This window comes from Meles meles, chromosome 20 (assembly GCF_922984935.1).
Source record: "Meles meles chromosome 20, mMelMel3.1 paternal haplotype, whole genome shotgun sequence".
Lineage (NCBI taxonomy): Eukaryota > Metazoa > Chordata > Mammalia > Carnivora > Mustelidae > Meles > Meles meles.
The window spans coordinates 31,986,425-32,007,198 of NC_060085.1; the positions used below are offsets into that span (position 1 = coordinate 31,986,425).

The window sequence follows — 20,774 nt, forward strand, 5'->3', positions numbered from 1 at the left end:
GACCGGATAATAAGCATTGATTCTGCACGTATGCGTGTGTTGGCTGCGTCACTGCAGTTGGATGGCATGTTTTATTCATGAGGAGGCCCCAAACGGCTCCCATGATCCTCAGACCAAGTCTTCCCTCCGAGATGAGCATCAGCAATGTCAGCATAATGACAAGTCACCAATGGAAAATTGAAGGTTCTCGTTTCCCCCCCATTACACTGTAGGATCCTTTAAGCCCAGACCAATCAAACATCCAGCATTCTTACTCAGAAATGTCGTCTCTGCTACATCAGACAGGCAGCAAAATGCTTCGGGCCGCCTGCTGCCAGCTCCACTGGGCGGGCCCAGGACAAATCTGCAGTCTGCCCAAGCGCTGTGCCTGACGCCCCGCCAAAGAGAGAAGGAAGGCCTGACAAGAGACTGTGCCTTGTCAACAGGTTTGGGCCCTGTGCCTGCTGGCTTCTGGAAGACAAATCTCAAAGAATGGTTTCATTGCAAAACAAATCAACAAGTACAGATGTGGCATGAAATGTGTAACGCAAAAGGGTCATCCTAAAGACCAGACATCCCAATGCGGACCATTATGAGATCACCACGGTGTGGGCGTGGGCGTGCAGAAAGAGGGCAGCAAAATGTAGATATAAAACTTATTAAAGAGAGCAGAGAGAGAGAGAGAGAGAGAAATAAATCACAAACAAAGAAGCGAATACCTAACTCCACCATCTGTGGAGGCAATGAGTAGGGACAGGAACGCAGTGGAGTTCCCCGAATGTGGGTGGTGTGAGTGGCAGACAAGAATGGTGAGGTCCTATGAGCTGTGTGCTGTCAGATCAGAAGATAGGCTCTGGAGCAGGTCACGAAGCTCCCAGGGCATGTTCATGAATATACGGCAAGTATTTAAATAAGCTGTTTCTGACACTGCAGAGGAACTTTGTTCCCAGAAAGGCAGAGTGGACATATTTTCCCTAATCCTCCTGCTAAGTACAGCTAAAAAGCCTGGACAGGACATATAAGACAAACACAAGTCTAAAGGTGGAGAGAAGAAGACAGATCTTCAAGGGACCTTGGAACTCAGACAACAGGGCAGTAGATTCCCTGGGGTTCCTTTTTGTCTCATGTGTACCAGACTGGGTAAGAAGGAACCACCCAGCCACCCCAAAACAGCAAAGGACACAAATGGAAGAAGGTCTGTTCTCTCTAGCCAAAATAGGAAAAAGCCTAGCAAAACAGACAATTTTTAGAAAATAATTGCTCTACTCCAGCTAAACACAACTACAGAGACATTAGCGAGAGAGAGTGAGAAAGAGCATGAGCAGGGGAGAGGGGTCGAAGGGGAGGGAGAAGCAGATTCCCTTCTGAGCAAGAAGTCTGATACAGGACTCAATCCCAGGACCCCGGGGATCATGATCTGAGCCAAAGGCAGACACTTAACTGAACCACCCAGATGCCCTATTTGTCCGTTTTGTTTTGCAATTGTATCCACACTGATTTTAACAGCTTCAGACTACTAGGGAGTGCTCAATAAATATTCATTTAGGAGATGAATTGCCAGTTCACTTCTCTATGTGTATTGCAGGTTCCTCAGCTCTGTGTTGTTGTTAATTTAAAGGTTTTTATTTTTAAGAAATCTTTACACCCAGCATGGGGCCTGAACTCACAACCCCGAGATCAAGAGTCCCACACTCCTCCGACTGAGCCAGCCAGGCACCTGGACTTACTGATACTTCTATTCCCTATCGTTATGAAAGTTACATGAGAAAACACAACTTTCCTAGAATATATGAAGAACTCCTACAATTAAACAAAAACTTTTTTTTAATGAGGAAAGGATTGCAATAGACATTTCTCTGAAGAGATAAACAAATTATCAACAGGCACATGAAAGGATGCTCCATATCATTAATGAGAGGGAAATGCAAGTTAAAGCCGCCATGAGATGCCACCTCATTAGAATGGCTACTACCCCAAAAAGAGGGGGAAAAAAACAGAAACTAAGTACTGGCAAGGGTGTGGAGACATAGAAACTCTTGTGCACTATTGGAGGGAATGTCAAATGGTTCAGCTGCTTGGAAAACAGTGTAGAGGTCCTCAAAAAATTAAAAATGGAATTAACATATGCTCCAAAATGCAATTTCTGGGTGTATATTCAAGTGAATTGAAAGCAAGAGCTCAAACAGATATTTGCTCACCCACATTCATAGCAGCATCGTTCACAATAGCCAGAAAGCAGAAGCAGCCCAAGTGTCCACCCATGGATGAATGAATAAACAAAATATGGAAGATACATACAATGGGGAGAAGGGGATATGGGCAAGTACTGTTTTAATGGGTAAGAGTTTCCCTCTGCAAGATGAAAAGAGTTCTGGAGACGGATGGTGGTAATGCTTGTACGAGAAAAAGAGTGTGAATATACTTACTGCTGCTACTGTACACTTTAAAAATGGGTAAGATGATACATTTTCTGTTATATGTAATTTACCATATTTTTTTAAATTGTACAAAACCACAACATAGTAAAGACTCGTTGAATGGAGACTATAGAGGTGAAGTCTAAAATGTATATTTTATAACAACCCTGTGTTCTTGCCTATCATCACAGCTAATCAAAGAGGATTTAGCTATGTATGTAGGTCTCATCACCATTTATATCAGTTCCCACTCTGTCAAGATCAATCAGGAAAAGGGAGAATGTCAGGGAAGGGTCAATGCCAATGACTTCAACAACACTACCATCCAAAAGTTAGATAAGTTAGATATGGCTACATAAGACACTGTCTCAGCAAGCAAGCAAGAACGTATCTGGTCTCCTTTTACTGCAGAAAAAGAACAGAGCTGACTACAGAATAACAGAATTAGATTAGGCCTTGAGAAAAAAATCAATACACGTTATCCCAATGCCCAGAGCCCATCTTTCTAGTTTTCAACAGAGTTTGTGGAAACAAAATTGAAGAACTCGGCAAACTGAATTATTCCCATAAAGTTCCCATTGGAAAGGAAAGGATTGTCTTTACAAATAGAATTAAAGACATATTCAGTTGGAGAAAGAAATTCTTAAGGCGTATTCTTGTCTGGTGAAAGGAAGGAGGGTGGTAAGATGAGTCCGAGCACTGGTAGGTCAGTGAGCTGAGCTGCATTCCTCGGTCAGCTGCGGGACCATCAGGGTGCTGGAAGACAGGCATTGCCTTCCCTGATCATAGCCTCAAACAGAGGTGACCCAAGCTTCCTTCACTTCGTTCTTCGAGTGAATTCACTTGACAGAGGCTTTAATAAATTTTATGAAGTAAAATATTTTTACACAAGTGTATGCCCATGGGACCACCTCCCAAGTCAAGAAATAAAATTTTCATTATCCACAAAAGTCCCCTCATGCTGTTTCCTAATCAGTCTCTCTTTCAAAGGGTAACCACTTTTCTAACTTCCATGACCTGATATTAGTTTTTCTTGTTCTTGAACCTCATATAAATGGAATCCCACAGCTTATGTACTCCTTTCTTTTTTTTGCATCTGGCTGCTTTATTCAACATGTGGTTTGGAACTTTATTCATGTTTTTATGTGTATTTGTAATTTGTTCTTTTTTATTGTTGAGCACTATTTCAAAGAGTATAACCAAACAGCCAGTAAGCATGAAAAGATACTCAAAACCATTACTCATCAAGGGCATGCAAATTAAAATCGCATTGTGATACCAGACTGAATAAAACTTTAAAAACGCCGGCAATGGGGCGCCTGGGTGGCTCAGTGGGTTAAGCCGCTGCCTTCGGCTCAGGTCATGATCTCAGGGTCCTGGGATCGAGTCCCACATCGGGCTCTCTGCTCATCGGGGAGTCTCCTTCTCCTTCTCTCTGCCTGGCTCTCTGCCTACTTGTGATCTCTGTCTGTTAAATAAATAAATAAAATCTTTAAAAAAAAAAAAAAAACACGCTGGCAATGCCAAGTGTTGGGGAGGTATAGCAAAACCAGAAGTTACGTATTATTGGTAGAAGAGTAAAGTGGAGCCATCTTTTTTGGAAAAGTCTTTGGCAGTATCTAAGAAAATTAAATGTAATTTATTCTATGACCCAGCAACTCTATTCCTAGATATACATCCAAGAGATGTGAGTACATACGTACACAAAAATACTCATAGCAGCTTTATTCATAATGGTCCCAAAAGTGGAAACAACCCAGATATCCAGATTCCTAAACTGTACTATATTCAAATGAAGAGTTTTTGAGGCTCTACAGTGGGCAAAACATACCCTTCCTCCCTGTCATCTCTCTCCTTCATGGGCATGACCCCCTCTTCTTAGGGATTCCATTTCATCCTCAGGTTCCCTGAGAGCAGGGAGGGAGCTCGGGACACTACGTGTCTCCCAGGATCACATATATGCCTGACTTTCCCTCATGTAGGTCACATCCTAGAGTCTGGGTCACACAGTAGTTAGCAAAAGTCCAACTTCATAAACATTTCCTGAGCAGGATGCTAGACCCTGAGTGGCAGATACAAAGATAAGGAAGATGTAATGTAGTCCCTGCCGAGGACAGAGTGGTTGACAACCTGATTCCTGGAGTCACAAAGACCTGTGCTTGAATCTCAAATCATACTCGTGGTGTGCTCCTGGTCAGGCCCTGATCTCCTCATCTGTGTAAGGCATCTGCACAATGCAAATGATAACAATAGGGCCGCCAAACGAGCTTGCTTTCTTTTTTTAAGATCTTATTTATTTATTTGACACGGAGAGAGAGATCACAAGTAAGGAAGCAGGCTCCCCGCTGAGCAGAGAGCCCGATGCGGGGCTCGATCCCAGGACCCTGAGATCAGAACCCGAGCTGGAGGCAGAGGCTTTAGCCCACTGAGCCACCCAGGCGCCCCCAAAGGAACTTTCTAAGAACTGCATGTGAAGCGCGTGGTGCTGCTGTAATGAGTGCTGTTGACGACGATGATGTTCACCCTCTAGTGAGGACAAAAGATAAACCATAACTAATTACACATTCAAAGCAGATGATCACAAGTGTTAAAATAGAGGTAAAATGTGCTACGGAGAAATAGAAGAGAGGCTAATTTGGGCTAGAACATTCTAGTAAGATTTCTCGTAGGATTTATGGAGAGCAGGGTGTCAGTTGAGGCAACAAGAACCACGGCTCTGATTTTCGTGATCAAACAGTGCAGTGAGAGGCAGCTGGATATAATAAAAAGAGCATCAAGCTTGAGACCGTACAGCCTTAGGTTTGAATCTAGGCTCCCTCATTTATTAGCCACAGGATTTCGAGTAAATCATTTAACACCTCCAAGCTTCCGTTTCGTCATTTGTAAATGATGGCAATCCCTATGTCTAGGAGTGGTTGAGGAGAAAAGGAAATATTTATCAAACACCTAGCACACCACCAGTTACTCCAAGCACACGTTTTCACCATCACATTAACTGCGTGAGAAACTCTGAGTCCGCACACACAACTCCTCCTGGGGTGGCTCTTTTCAAAAGGCAACATCATGAGCAACCTGTGACATTTGCCGACAGCAGCGCCTCTCACGGTGGTTCTAAAACGCTTGGGAAATCCGGCAGTCCTTTCAGCCAGGAGAATGCACACGTACGTAAATGTTTTTACACAATTAAGAGATTCTGAGACTCCCCCAGAATGTAATTCACGAAGCGGCCGGGCTTCCAGAACCTCCAGAGACCTAGCACCAGAAAAAAGCATCAGTCAAAGGGTCAAAGGCAAGTCTCTTAGAGCCTCCCTCCTGTGATCTGCTGTTTAGGATTGGCAGAATAAGAAGCAGGGCCGGGAAGCAAGGTGTGAGAGCAAATCTGTGAGCGAAATCCTCTCCTCTGATGACACTGTTTCTCACTCGGATAGTTGACCAAGCCTCTGCACCATCAGCAGCGTGCTGGGCATGCACACCGTCAGGCTGCCGAGCTCACACGCAAGAGTCCCGGGGCTGCTCCCGTGAGGCGGGGTCTTGGGTGCAGATCCCTGAGTCCATGAGGCATCATTTCTTGAACCTGTGCCGGGCATGCTTTCCTCTCCCCAAACCCATACCTGCCTCAGTACACTCCTGTGCCACCCTCTTATTGCCAAAGGGCCAGACTGAATGAGATATATTTTTAATGTTTTTTTTTTCCAGATTGGTCGGTCCTGTGTGTAAATAGCCAGAGTGTTCATGATGTTACGAGATACTGGTTTAGGGAAAAATAATGTATTCTAACCTGAATGGTCAGCAGATGCTACTATGTCTTTTTAAAAATGTCACCGGTGATTTGGGGCGCCTGGGTGGCTCAGTGGGTTAAACCTCTGCCTTCAGCTTGGGTCATAATCTCAGAGTCCTGTGATCCAATCCCGCATCAGGCTCTCTGCTCAGCGGGGAGCCTGCTTTCCCCTCTCTCTCTGCCTACTTGTGATCTCTGTGTGTCAAATAAATAAAAAAGAATGTCACCAGTGATTTGACCTTCTTCTTCCCTCTCCCCCTCTTCTTCCCCTTCGCCTTGTTCATCTCCTGCACCTCCTCCTTCTTTTTCTTCTTTTCCTTCAGCATCATCATCCTGTTTCTTGCCCATTTGTTTGTCCCTCTCTCCTGTTCCATTCTCCGCCCTCCTCTATGCTGCAGGATGCTAATTCAGACAGACTCCACAGCCAAGGTTCGTCTGCTAGCTAAAAGCTCTTCTAAAAGTGCCTTATATAGTTGTCATGGAGTGAACAACAATAGTAACAGTGGGTAAGTGACCGTTGCTTAGAAAGGACCAACACACAACAGGTGACCAGAGTATGTGTGGCTGTATGCACAGTAGCCGGGACCAGGCACTCCACTTGGAAGGGGACCCCAGTCTTTCTGCAGCCCCAACATCTACTTTAGCACCTAGGAAAATGCCCAAAAGGTCAGTGACACGTGGGTGGCTCTCCTTTGCTGAGTTTCCTTTAAGCTTGCAGGTGCATTTCCAAAGAGTTCTTGTCCACTTGATGGTCAAGATGTCACAAGTTTGGTGCTTAGTACTCACCCCAATCCAGCTTTAAGCTGAATTGGAGAAACAAAGGGAACAAATGGGCAGCTTCGATGGCAAACTGAAAAGATTATACAATTCACACAAATATCTTTGACTGCCTCTTGAGAAACATCTGTATATCAAAATTAGCAAGGATTTTTAACTGTACACAAATTCTTTCAGACGATCCATGACAGAAGAAACTGTTTCATATCATTCAATTGTGTCAAATTATAGCTAGTAAATTAAAAATATTCTTTCTCCTGTAATGTTATTAGGAAATTTACTGTAGTTCAAAAAACTTTCTTGAGCATCTATCGAGTGCTAGGTAGTACTCTACCTGGTAGGGAAGGTTATGAGATAAATTGCATAGCTCGAGCTCTCAAAGGCCTGCAGACTGATGGAGATTATGGCAATAGAATATAACAGGGGCAGAAAAAAAAGAAGAAAAAAAGAAAGTTACACAAGCCATGTTGCAGGTGCACTATAGGCAAAGTGAAAAGGTGCCACATTGTATAAAGAAGATAATAATGGTGCAGAATTTCTAGAAAACTCACCAAGGAAAAACTTGGTCTCTAGTTTCTAGAACCCTTTTTTCTAGAAACTTCGTTTCTGGGAAACTCACCAAGGAGACCATAAAAGACCTAAAATAACATAGAGTCCTCGGGGTGCCTGGGGAGTGCCATTGGTTGAGCAGCCAATGTTTAGTTTCAGCTCAGCCGATCTCGGGGTTGTGAGAAGTGAGCCCTGCATGGAGCCCTGTGTAGAGCGCCACACTCAGTGTGGGGGCTGCTTGGGACTCTCTCTCCCTCTCCCTCTACCCCATCCCCTGCTCTCTCTTTCACTCAAATAAAAATAAATAAATCTTTAAAAAATATTATAGAGTTCAGCTTCCTAATTTCACAAATAAGAAAAGCAAGCCCCCTCCTCGGGCCCCGCCCCACCAAGGTGATAAGGTTTTGATTTGTTCATGCCAAATCCAGATCTTGAACCCAAAAGTTTCCTTTAAGGAATTGTCAAAGATGTAACCTAGTACTACTGTTCTTATAGGCTTTCTCAAAAACCATTCCAGCCATCGTGGGTTGAGATAATCAAGCAAACTTTGATTTGCAGTTGATAGGGGATCAAGATACACCTTCCTGCCTCCCATCTGGCCCATTATCCAATTTCTTTCTGCTGCATCAGGTGAAATAACTTTCCCAAATGCAAATCTGGCCATGCCATTGCTCTGTATTGAATTGCCTCCATATAATCTGTTTGCTGCACGAGATTTTAAGCCCCAAGAGTGCAGGAACATATGCATTCCCACCCCCTAGCTCAGAACCTAGATTCTCAGGTAGGCTAAGCTACTGGAACAAATAAACTTCAAATCCTTAGTGTTCTATGACACAAGAAGTTATTAATTTATTTATTTTTTACTTTTTGTGGGCTAGTCTGGAGCCGGGGTTCCAGATCTGTGGCCAATTTACTCCCTGTAGCCTTGTAGGGACCCAGGATGTCAGTGATGCTTGTGGTTTTAACATGTGGCTTCCAAAGAGTCCTGGATAATTTCATGTTAGTCAGGTGGAAATGGGAAAGGACAGAGAAGAGCTTACATTGAAGGTGACCAAGGTTTTCTACTCCTTTTCTATTGGGGGGACTTTGGTCCTGAGTGACATAAATGCAAGGAAGCCTAGGCTGTGTGGGCTAGACACATTTGAGCACTACTTTTCTATGCGGCAGGGAGAAAAAGGGGTTTGAAAGATAAATGATGTTTCACTAGAAGGTTCGCTGAAGGTTTACTGAAAATAAATGAATTTTTAAATCATTGTATGGCTTTATTTTTTAAAAGATTTGTTTAATTAATTGATTAATTAACTAATAGCATGTGTGAGCAGGGAGAGGAGCAGAGGGAGAAGGAGATAGAGAATCCCAAGCTGACTCCGCACTAAGCTCAGTGCCCAACATGCGGCCAAACCTTGTGACCCTGAGATCATGACCTGAGCCGAAATCAGAAGTCCCACCTGTAAAAACTGAGCCAGCCAGGTGTCCCTGCATTGCTTTACTTTGGATGCAGAGATGAATACCCACGCTCCAAAATCATTATGTTTCTTTCATTTTGTTGGCAGCATTTCAGTATCGAAACAACTGGCTTCAATAGAAGGTAAGACACAGGGTGATGGCGATAATACGTATTTCTCCTCTGCCATGACAGCGCACAGAGAATTAAAAAAACAGGACATCAAAGAATGCCGGAGATGGGAGAGAACCTGTGGGTACATCATCAAATATTCATCATGTTCTTTTTAAAGACTTGAGAACTGAGGTCCAGTGACAGGAATGTGTTTATCTAAACTTACTCCATGCGAGGGCAAGCTCAGAGGAGAGACGGGGTCCTCTGACCCCTAATTCAGGGTGCTTCCCACGTGCCCAGCTGCCTCTCTATGGGCAGCATCCTCAGGCTGTCCAGAGCAAGACCATCAATATCTAAGTCATGATTGGTCACTGGACTCAGAAAGCAATCAACCCCCGACCGCCTCTGTTGATGGAGTGAAAACACAGTGGGGCCAACTCTCAAAATGTAAATATTTGCCCTCAAAATTCTATGTTATAGGTAAAATATTTTTCTAGCTAATAATATTGCCATAGAAAGAGCAATATAAGAAAAAGACCACTCATATACTTGGATCATTATCTAATTCCAAAATCTGTGGCTTTAAAATATTTACAGAGTAAGAAGCCCAAATGGGTATTTACTATGTTGCAATTGGTTTTCTTCCTGGATGGCTGGCCAATGTCTCCAAAGGAGACTCTGTGTTTTTACTGAAATTAATCTCCATCATGATGAAACTATTATTTTTATACTGTCACAATAAGAAAACAGTGATTTCTGTTTTATAATTTACACAATTTCCGATACTTTTGATAAATATCCCACCACATGGCTACTACAGCTTATCCCTTCTAAGAGGTTGAGGGGGGTTGTAACTCTCTCCATCACCTTCACTGCCCCTAAACACAAACACACACACACACACACACACACACACACACACACACACACACACCATTCCCAGCACCAGACTCCCTACCCTGGACCATTGGACCACATTTACTCCCATGCCTTGAAAAAACACAGGATAAACATGGTTCATTTTCCCAGAATGTGTTTTATTCGAGACAAGTAGTTTTAAATGTTATCCATTGAAATAAGACATGGATAGAGCATGGAATAGAGGTCAATATGAACTCCCATTTTCTCTGCTGGCTGCTTGGGCCTTCTTGATCTCTTTAGGGTGGGAACAAGAGATGAGTACATATTTGCCTCTAGCCTCTAAGACAGTTTTATAGCAGGAAAGTTTGAGAAGCATTAGCGTGTTGGAGAAACTACTGACCTAGAGAGAAAAGAACAGAGACCCGGTTTTCTGCCCTGTCGTGTACTATCGATATGAACTTGGACAAACCACTTCTTTCCAGCGGGTCTTCGTTTCTCCATTTGCAAAGATAGCTAATATTAGGAAAAGTTCTAAAACGAGGTGATTCTGACACCTTGCCACACCAAGAGTTGGTTTCTGACTCTGAAGTGTCAGGAATTCGCTAGATCTAACGTTTGGAGCTCAGCACCATGTTCCAGGGCAGGTAAGGAGAAAGAGGCAGAGGATGGCTCCAGTGTTCCAACCAGCTCAGTTTAACACACATACACTGAGGTGTGTAACACACCAGGGCCAGAAAATGAGTGTAGAGATAAGAATGGATCTCAATAATTTGTTTAGATTGATGGCATGTTGAAATGACTGTATTTCTGATCCATTGGGTTACATAAACTGGGTTATGAAAATGATTTTGTATGTTTCTTTTCACCCATTTGATGTGGCTGCTGGTAAGATTAGATTATCATGATGGCTCACGCGACATTTCTTTTTTTTAAGATTTTTTATTTATTTATTTGAGAGAGAGAGAGAGAGAGAGAGATCACAAGTAGGCAGAGAGGCAGGCGAGAGAGAGGGGGAAGCAGGCTCCCTTCTGAGCAGAGAGCCTGATGTGGGGCTCGATCCCAGGACCCTGAGATCATGACCCGAGCTGAAGGCAGAGGCTTTAACCCACTGAGTCACCCAGGTGCCCCTCACGTGACATTTCTTTTGGGCAGCTCTGATTTGGAAGGAAATTCGGACAGATTAGCTGTGTTTTGGTGCAAGGGTTATGATAAGTCTGTGTTTGGGGAAGTAGAGAACACAAAGGAGGAAGCTGTTGCCCATTCTGGGGGTTCGGGAGAGAGTCCTACAGAATGCACTGCCTGAGAAACACTACAGAGAGGCACTGTGCCTCATGGTGAGGCACCAGCCTGGCTGTGTGACCTTGAACAAGCTACTTAACTTTGTGAGCCTCTGTTTCCTTATCTGCAAAGTGGCAAAGATGTGTGAACCCATCTCGGAAGCCTGGTGTTAAGAGTTCAGTGAGTCAAATCCTGTGCATCCTATGGGAGAACGGCTAGCATGTAGAATACTAGGTCTGTAATCATTCATTTCAATTGTCTTCTAGAACGCAAGCACCAAATTAAGAATTGCTTTCTTGATACTGCTCACTGTTCCATCCCCAGAACTAGGACAGAGCCTGGCAATAAGTATTTGCCAAAAATACTTGCTGGGAGAACAGAGAAGGGACTACACACAGTTTAGTATTATTAAAACATGAAAAGTGAGGTAGGAAACAGCAGGAGAGGCCGACACGAAGTGCCCCATTTAACACCCTCTCTCGCACGCCCCTTCCAGAGGCAAGAAAGCCGATAAAAGATGCCAAAAGAGAAACATCGACCCCTTGGGTTTTTTATAGGACTTAGCCCTTTACAATATGCTTTCACATATTTGCTCACTACTCTGTGAGGGAGACAGGGCAGGAATTAAAAGGCAACATACTGAGTTTATTAAGGGAAGAACCCGACCATAAAAACAGGAAACCAAAACACCTCTGCAAACTATCATGAGTGTTGGTAGAACAACCAAGAGCACCTTGTTATCCTTTATTTGTAGTATTTTCTAGTTCAATTTGTACCATGAACATATGCTGTTTCATAGTCAGGGAAAAAATGCCTGCTGGGGTTCCGGGGGTGTGGGGGAGGGGCTGGACGATGTCTGGATCCCACAGCCTCTGTGGAGATGGCCTTACAAAGAGAGACTCCAAAGCAGCAGGTCTCTCTATGGACTTTGAAGTCACACAGACTTTCAAATCCTTCGTCTTCCTCTTTTGAGCAATGTGACCTTAAAACTCTTAATCTCTCCATGTGTCAATTTCCCATATGTAAAACTGAGGCACAAATAGTGCCTACCTCTATGGGTTTTGCTAAGCATTAAATAAGATTATGTTTGAAAAGCATCTGGCACCCAGTAAACAAGGAAGGTGTCTGTCATCATTTGCAAGCTTCGCTGCCAGAAAGGCAGGAAGGCCACTGTCCCCATGACCCAGTAGAGCAGCTCATACGGGGCCGCTCTCCACGTTGTAGCTGCCCCAGGGCGGTGTGCCAGGTTCCTCAGGGGTCCTTCTTCGGGCTTCTTTGTACCCTTCCCATTTTGTTCTTCATGCCATGGCCAAAGCGGTGTCTCAGAAACAAAATGAGATCATGGCAGCCCCTCTGAGCCTTCCCAAGTTACTCTTGGTTATTAATTAATGAATTAACTGGCCAAAATTACAGAAGGAATATTTACCTCTTAAAGAATTAAGGAATTTCCTCTAAGCAATGGGCTTCTTAAAGACAGAATAAGTAGAGTTTATTCTTCAGCCACTCAAATTCAAGGTTACCACCTTATTGCATCCCACCACCTCCAATACACACATACCCCAGGGAAGGCGGGTAGACACAAGCTAGAAGAATATGCTCATTTCCTGGGATTACTGATGGGCAGCAAAGCGCTGGGTAACTGAGAATCTCAGTTCTAACTGTGGGACATGGACGGGACTGGGAGAGATTATGCTGAGTGAAATAAATCAAGCAGAGAGAGTCAAGTATCATACGGTTTCACTTACTTGTGGAGCATAAGGAATAACATGGAAGACATTGGGAGATGGAGAGGAGAAGGGAGTTGGGGGAAATCGGAGGGGGAGATGAAGCATGAGAGACTGTGGACTCTGAGAAACATACTGAGGATTTTGGAGGGGAGGGAGTGGGGGTTGGGAGGGCCTGATGGTGGGCATTAAGGAAGGCACGTATTGCATGGAGCACTGGGTGTGGTGCATAAACAATGAATGCTGGAACACCGAAAAGAAATAAAATAAAATGGAAAAAAAATTCTAACTGTGGGTTTCGTGGATGTGGAAGGGAAGAGGAGGAAGCGGAGGTTAAGGATGGGGGAGAAAGAACTAAAAATCAAGTCCAAAGAAGCAGGGAATGTTCTGAGGCTGGAGCTCGAGGCTCCACTGGACAAGCAGACAGAAGTGGGAAAGGTCGGGCTCAAGACATTGGCAGTGAGACTGAGGAGCAGAAACTAGGAAGGAAATCAGGGAGGAAGAAGCTGAGGACACAGGTTTGCAGACATTCATTCCACATATATATGTGAAGCACCTGCCACGTGCCAGGCATTATTCTAAATACCGCAGGTTCCACAGAATACAAGACATGCAAAAAAAAAAAAAAATCCCCCAAAACAAAAAAACTCTATCTTCATGAGGCTTATGTTTTCCACATGGATTCCAATTCAGGCTCTGCCACTCAGTGGTAGTGTGTCCTCAGCAAGATCACACCCTCCCGCCATCTGTAAAGTGGTAGACGATGGAGATACATACTATGCCTGAACTGGAAAAGTCGACATAGCAAACTTATCAATTCTCCTCAAATTTCTCTTAAGGTTTATCGTGAGTCCTATAGATACACAGAAAGGAAAAGGGCCTAGAGTAGCCAAAATTGTTTTGAAAAAGGAGAAAGGGGGGGATTCACCGTCCCCCAAGTTATTGTTTAAAATACGGCTACAGGAATCAAACAGTGGGCTGCTGAGAGAGGGTCAGATGCACAGATCGATAGAACAGAACAGGGAACCCAGAGACTGACCTATACAAAGATGCCCAACTGATTTTTGACAAAAACAGAGGAAAGATACTATTTTTAACAAGTGATAGAGGAGCAGGTGGTCATCCATGTTAAAACAAACAAACAAAATGAACGTCTACCTCAGTCTCACACCTGCTACAAAAATGAACTCAGCGTGGACCATGGATTAAGCGCAGGCCCTAAAATTATAAAACTTCTCATTTCATGTGGGATAAATCTTTCATAAGAGGAAAAAAAATCAGTAAATGAGACTTCATAAAAAATTAGAAACTATTCCCGCACAAAGGATCTCAATTGAAAATATTAAAAAACCCAACAATGGACAGAGTAGAAGAAAATATTTTTGAAGGAAAGTCTGATTCCTTTCCAGGAGCTGTAAGTTCTGCATGGGCCAGTCCCACCTTCTTTCCTAATCAGACACACTTCTTGGTTTCTGCCACAGCTGCCTCCTCCCAGTCCCCACAACATGCCAGACTCCTTCTGATATGAGCCTTCACGTCTTCTGCTCCCTGAGTCTGGGACATCTGGCGCAGTGTTACTCCCAACCTGACTCTCCCCAACCAACGCTTTTACAGGGCAGGATCCTTCTCATCCATTAGGTTTTAGCGTCAATGTTCATGTATTCTCAGAGACCTCCAAGACCAGCTACCTTCGGTCCCTTAGGAAAATGCCAGAAGTACAGTAAGGGCTCAGTACAAACGTTGTGTTATTCTGTCTGATCATCATTTGTATCGAATTGTTGCACATGATTCAGGCTAAAAGCTATAACATATTGTTTTTCTTTTCTGTTCTTCTTCTTCATTCATTAAACAGCATGTATGAGCACTTACTACATAGCACTTACTACATAGCATATCCCAGGGATACATGCCCCTGGGAATATAGGGAGAAAGAAAGGTAGGATCCATGATCTCATGGAGCTTGCATTTGAGTTGAGAAGAAAGACTATTAAAAATGCGATAACTGTAATATGTGAGAAGTTCTATAATATAAGATGTGCTAGGGCCCAAGAGGATAGAGAACACATGAATTTTCTCCACTGTACCTTGTGCAGTTCTCAGTGTTCACTGGGTGCTACCCACTGCAGAGGAATGAGTTAGCACCACCCTTTCAAGGAGTTTAAACCAGAGAGACCAACTGGGAAATCACTGTCCTGGGCTGAGTCAAAGGGCTTCCCTTGTCCATCTTGATAGTAAAGAACCTGCTTTGGATGTAATCCTTTATCACACTGATGGGAGGTGATGCTTTGATTGACATAGAACATAAATTCCGTAAGAGCAGGACCTTCTCTTACTCACTGAGGTACTCTCAATGCCAGAGACAGAGCCTAGCACATAGTAGGTACCCCTTAAATATTTCATAGATCAGAAAACCAACACTGAGAGAGGCAAGGTGTTTTCTCAACATCATATGGCAAACAGGTAGGAAATCTCATCCTAATTCTATTGATTCTTATTGTTCCTGAAGAAAGTTTTGTTTCCATTATTTGAAGATCCAGGGCCAGATGTTCCTATATCCCACTCCCGGATAGAGGGCAAAGAATCCAAGGACAGGGCCACACTGACATGCATCTTCCAACCCTACACCCCCGGGTTCCCTTGGAAAATATAACCTCATGTCTGGGGAAGAGTCATTCCTAACCTAGACTATATATCATTTCTTCCCTTACAGCTCTTAAGAAGGGCTCAGATCTGGAAAAAGCCATTGCCACCATCGCACTGATCTTCAGAAACTCTTCTGACCCCGATGGGAAACTTGGAAAAGCTACTGTCAAAAATCTGCTGCAAACCCAATTTAGGAACTTCACAGAGGTAAGTGAATTAACAGGCATGAAGAAACAGGGACCACACCATCACGGCGGGCCCAAGAGCCAGCAGTCGTGTTGTTTCATTCAACAAATATTTAATGAAGACCTACCATGTGCCAGGAAGTGAGCTGACCACTGGAGTTAATGCAGTGGACAATCCAGCAATCTAACAATCCTGTAGAGCAGAGAAACGTGCTGAAAAAGAAATAAGAAATACTCTAATAAGCATGAAGTAGGAGAGCATGCACTGAAAGAGTGAAACAGAGGGACCAGCTTGGAGCACATCCTGGAAAACAAAGGTATAGCTGAGATCTGAAGAATGAGCAAGAGTTAGTGATGCCAGGGAGGTGGGTGAGGGCTGAGAGTAACAGCAGGTGGGTGAGGGCTGAGAGTGATAGCATGCCACGCAGAGGGATGGCATATGCAAAGCCTATAAGGCAGGTCCAAGACCTGGGAGGGCTGGGAAGGAGTTGGTGAGAAGGGAGAGGAAACTAGGAAGCACGAGGAGATAGGCTGAGGAGGTAGACAGAAGCCAAATTACAGAGGCACCATCTGAGGGCAGAAGGAAGCCAGGAACCGTCTCTAAGTCCAGGACTAAGAAGTTACACCACCTGCAGATGGAATTGGGGTTGGGATGGGGAAAGAACAGAGAGAGAGTGCGAGGAAGCATCCAAACCAAGGACAAGGATGGTTGGGATTAAGGTGGTGAACAGAAGAGACATCTGGAAAGTGGAATGAACAGGATCTGATAACTGATTGCCTGTAGGGTTGAAGGACAGGAGAAGCAAATGATGACATCCCACTTTCTGACCTTGGGAAGAAGGCGGGGGTGGCCTTATTCCCAGAGAAGACAAAGATTGGGAGATTAAGCAGATTTGAGGTGAGGTGGGGTTGGGGGGAGAGGTGATGAGTTCCATTAGAATGTGTCAATTTTAAGATGTCCATGAACCATGCCAGAGGAGAAGGAAAGCAACAGGACGTATGACTTGGGCGATCAGAAGAGAGATTTGTGTTGGCCATAGAGAAGTCAGAGTTAGCAGTAGATAAAGAGTCACAGACCTAAAGTACCGGCAGGCATATTCCCCAACCTTCAGTCCCTTGAATACCACCTACGATATTTCCCCCCTATCTGCCTATAGCCTGTACAATAATTCACTTGGAACTTTTTCTTTAACTCTCCACTTAATTAAACTTATAGGAATATGTGAGCACTATTCTAAATGTTAATTCAGTGGGTAAAAGTGGAAGGTAGTATAGTAAAAGAATAGATGACTATTAACTTGTATTTAATAGTTATTCCTGCATCACCTAAAACTACATTATATTCTACAAACATACTTTGGGAAATGCTGGCCTAAAGGAAATACATAAGAAGAAAAGAGGGGCTCATGCAGAGTCTAGTTCACAAATATTTTGGGGTAGGGAGAATAAGAAAAAACTTAAAACAGTCTCTAAGGTGTTATGTGTGTTCTGAGTTATTAAAAAGATAGGTATTGTAATTGCATTAAAATATAAAGGTATGGGGTTTTGTATATGACAGTTATTCTGGGTGTCATCCACTGGGGCAAAGCTGGGTCAAGGGGACAACGTCCTGTGAACCTTCAATTATTTTAAAACACTGTATGAGAAATCAGCCTCGTTTTGGATCCATGAATAAGTGATTTAAAAAAAAAAAAACCAATTTCATTGAAACAGACTAGAACGGTGGTTGCCAGGGGCTGGGGGGCTGGGCGGGGGGTGGGGGGTGAAGTGATGTAGGTCAAATGACACACATTTTCAATTACAAGAAGAATAAGTATCATTTGTATTATTCCTTGATTTTTTTTTTTTAAAGAAAGACTTTTTCAGCCAAAATTATCAGGCAGAATTTGACAAGTGGTAAAAAGTTCTAGGGAGTCTTTAAGGAAGGCGTGGGTGAGTAAATCCTATAACATTTGCCTGCATCAGAGGCCTAGAGAAATGACAAATTCCAGAGAGAAAAAGGCCTCCTAGCTGATAGCTGGGCAGTTCCTCAGAGAGCTTCTGACCAGCATGAAAAGGAGCACCTAGGGGAGGGTCATCCTGATGTCCAGTCGTCCCCCTTATGTGTGTGGATACTTCCCGTACCCCCCTGGATGCCAGAGACAGAACCCACCCCTGTACAGAACCCACCCCTGTACATACTGCTTCTCCCTCCGCACAAGGAGGTTAGGAAGTAGTTGGTGAGAAGGGAGAGGAAAGTGGCAGGCGCTCCAGGGGACTCAGGGGCTTTCTCAGTATTAATGGCGATAAGCTTCACTTTGCACAGAACAAATGTGGGGTAATGTCAGAATGCTACCTGAGACCCAGCACCCAGAGCTGTGAGATTCCTTAAGGCAGACAGGGGTACCGGGGTCCATGCCTAAAGATGGCGGCCCCTTGGTTCCTAACTGGGCTTTCTCCTGCATCCCCATGTGGAATGGGGTTATCTCTAGATTTAGATATCTCTATTCTGGTGAATAGAGGTGGATCTTTTGGCTGAGGCCTGGGTTCTGAGGGGAACATCTCCTTTCTCACAAGCCTAACATAATTTGGGGGATCTTGACCCTCTATAGTCAGTTGTTTATAATAAAACTGAGCATTTAAATGCACTATTAAGAAGACACAAAAACGAGGGGCTTCTGGGTGTCTCAGTTGGTTAAGCTGGGAACTCTTGGATTTGGCTCAGGTCCTGATCTCATGGCTTACGAGTCGAGCCCCAGCTTGGGCTTCCTGTTCAGCAGGAGTCTGCCTGGATATTCTCTCCTTCTGTCTTCTCTCCTACTCGTGCAAGTGCACACTTTCTCACTTTCAAATAAATAAATAAATCTTCAGAAGAAGACGGTGAAGAGGAGGAGGAAGAAGAAGAAACAGAACGAGATGGCTGGTCAGGCCCCAAGAGGGCCTGGACCTGGGTCAGCTCCTGTGCTCTTTCAAAATGCGGGGTGGCGGGGGGGAGATCTGGAACACCTGTGTGATCCAGTCGATTAAGCCTCCAACTGTGGCTCAGGTCGTGATCTCAGTGCCCTGGGATTGAGCCCCGTGGTGGGTCCACATTATCAGGGAGTCTGTTTGAGGATTCTCTCCCTCTCCCCCTGCTCATGCTTGTCCTGCCTCCCTCAGACAAATAATTAAATTTTAAAGAGAAAGACACATCTACAGCCACCTCTGACGTTTGAGCAGTGTGCCATTCCACTAGTAAGTAATCCTATCTCTGCCTTGGATCTGACCCTTTCAAAATAGCCCTGAGCTGTCCTGCAGTGAGGCAGGGGAAGCTCCTCTTGCCCTCACGGTTAGGTGGGATCTCCTGAGAGAAGCAAGAGCCCAGGGAAACAAGAATGGTCTAGCCTGTAAGAGGAATGTATCATCATTCCTGAAGGACCTTAGTTATTGCTGTGATGGCTTTTTACAGCTAGCACATGGGTGAGCATTTGGGGTTGAGCTAAATGCAAACATAGCTCAGAATAACAGAGAATCAAATGACCTTAATGTTTTTAATGCTTCTGGGGAAGATATTTCACAAGCTGTGGTTGGAAACTAAAAAGCCTCTCCGTCTATGTACTACTCATGTGTTTTTCCTTCAATCTGTTTATGAGGACTATGGACTTGGGGGTGATTTATGATCAAACTAAAAGCTGAGCAATTTTGCAAAGCACAGATTTTGTATTAGCATTTTTATTTCATATCTCTGGACAATTTTATTGTTCAGTGCAACACAGAATGAATACTTCCCATAACAGAGATTGTATTAAAAAAAAACAGATTATATTTTGAAGTTCTGAAAATGTAACATATCTGTGTTTCTAGAGAGGCAGATAGCTTAGCAGTTAAAAGTGTGGGCCCCAGGGTCAGAAAGTCAAGACTATGAATTTGGGCTCCCTACCAATAGCTGCCTAGGTTGGGGCAAGTTACTCAATTCTCACTGAATCTCTGGTGCCCATCGGTAAAATGGGGATAATAATAATAGCGTTTTCAATAAGGTCACCACGGAAATTCAGTGAAATAACCTATGAAAAGATTTAACACAGTGCTCAACTAGTAGCACTAGTAACAACTTGACATGACATTATTAATGACATGTTACAACATGTTACATAAACATGTTAACAACATGTTTCTTATTGCTTGTTTTCTGTAAAACCAATGTGCAAAATGAATTTGGTTTTCACTTCTTCTTATTCTCACAGGGACAAGAAACCAAACTCAAATACCAAGACCTTCTTTCTGAACTCGACGAGCACACTGAAAATAAGCTTGATTTTGAGGATTTCATGATTTTGCTCTTAAGCCTCACTGTAATTTCAGATTTGCTGCAAAATATATGGAGTGTAAAAATCGTGAATTAAATAGCTTTAAATGTGCAGTTAAACAAAATAATGGTAGTAGACAGTGTTAAATGTTTAAGGATTTTTTTTCTGTTTTATTTTTAATTAATTGAGCCTACTGGTCATGAATTTGGAATGACCGGGGATGGTTCTGATTACTAATATTTGGATCCAATGCAACTCCAAAAGTCCATGCATACTCTTCCGGATGTTTGAATAGTACAGTGTCTGGGTCCTTTACAATAGGATAGATCTGATACCACTGAATATCAAATTGCTTTTGCTTAGTCAGTAGAGACTTAGAACACTTTCCTTATAGTCATTGACTTACTCATTCATTCATTTATTAACTGATGTTTGTTGAGCGTCTACCTGATGGTACTGCTGAAGATACATAATGAACTAGCTACATACTCTGTACCCTCAGACATGATTACAGAAGTCAAGCAGAAGAGATGGACATTTAACACTGTATTAGTCAATTGTAAATACAGTGTAATTATAACCATGATAAGGGCATCAGGATATTAGAAGAGTTCATTACCTGACATGGGCTCAAAGGTCAGAGAAACTTTATTGACATGATGCAAAAGGCAAAACTACCCAGAAGGGGGAGATATTAGTTGTTGCCAAAACCGTGGGAGGGAAGTGAAGTTGTTCGCAAACGGCAGGAAGGAACTTTCAG

At 43.5% G+C, this 20,774-nt stretch overlaps 1 protein-coding gene across 1 annotated transcript; it reads left to right on the forward strand.

The window, feature by feature from the left end:
* The first annotated feature begins 6,730 nt into the window (after positions 1-6,730).
* SNTN (sentan, cilia apical structure protein) lies at positions 6,731-20,110 on the forward strand. Its single transcript, XM_045990000.1, has 4 exons — positions 6,731-6,840; positions 9,054-9,088; positions 15,632-15,771; positions 19,952-20,110. The coding sequence occupies exons 1-4, from the start codon at positions 6,731-6,733 to the stop codon at positions 20,108-20,110; spliced, it is 444 nt and encodes a 147-aa protein (XP_045845956.1).
* Positions 20,111-20,774: the final 664 nt, after the last annotated feature.

Bases quoted from the DNA above. Each gene is read 5' to 3' on its own strand.
- SNTN (XM_045990000.1), top strand. From the start codon at position 6,731: ATGTGTGGCTGTATGCACAGTAGCCGGGACCAGGCACTCCACTTGGAA. The intron at 6,841-9,053 runs GTCAGTGACACG...TTTTGTTGGCAG, and splicing joins CCTAGGAAAATGCCCAAAAG to CATTTCAGTATCGAAACAAC. The intron at 9,089-15,631 runs GTAAGACACAGG...CTTCCCTTACAG, and splicing joins ACAACTGGCTTCAATAGAAG to CTCTTAAGAAGGGCTCAGAT.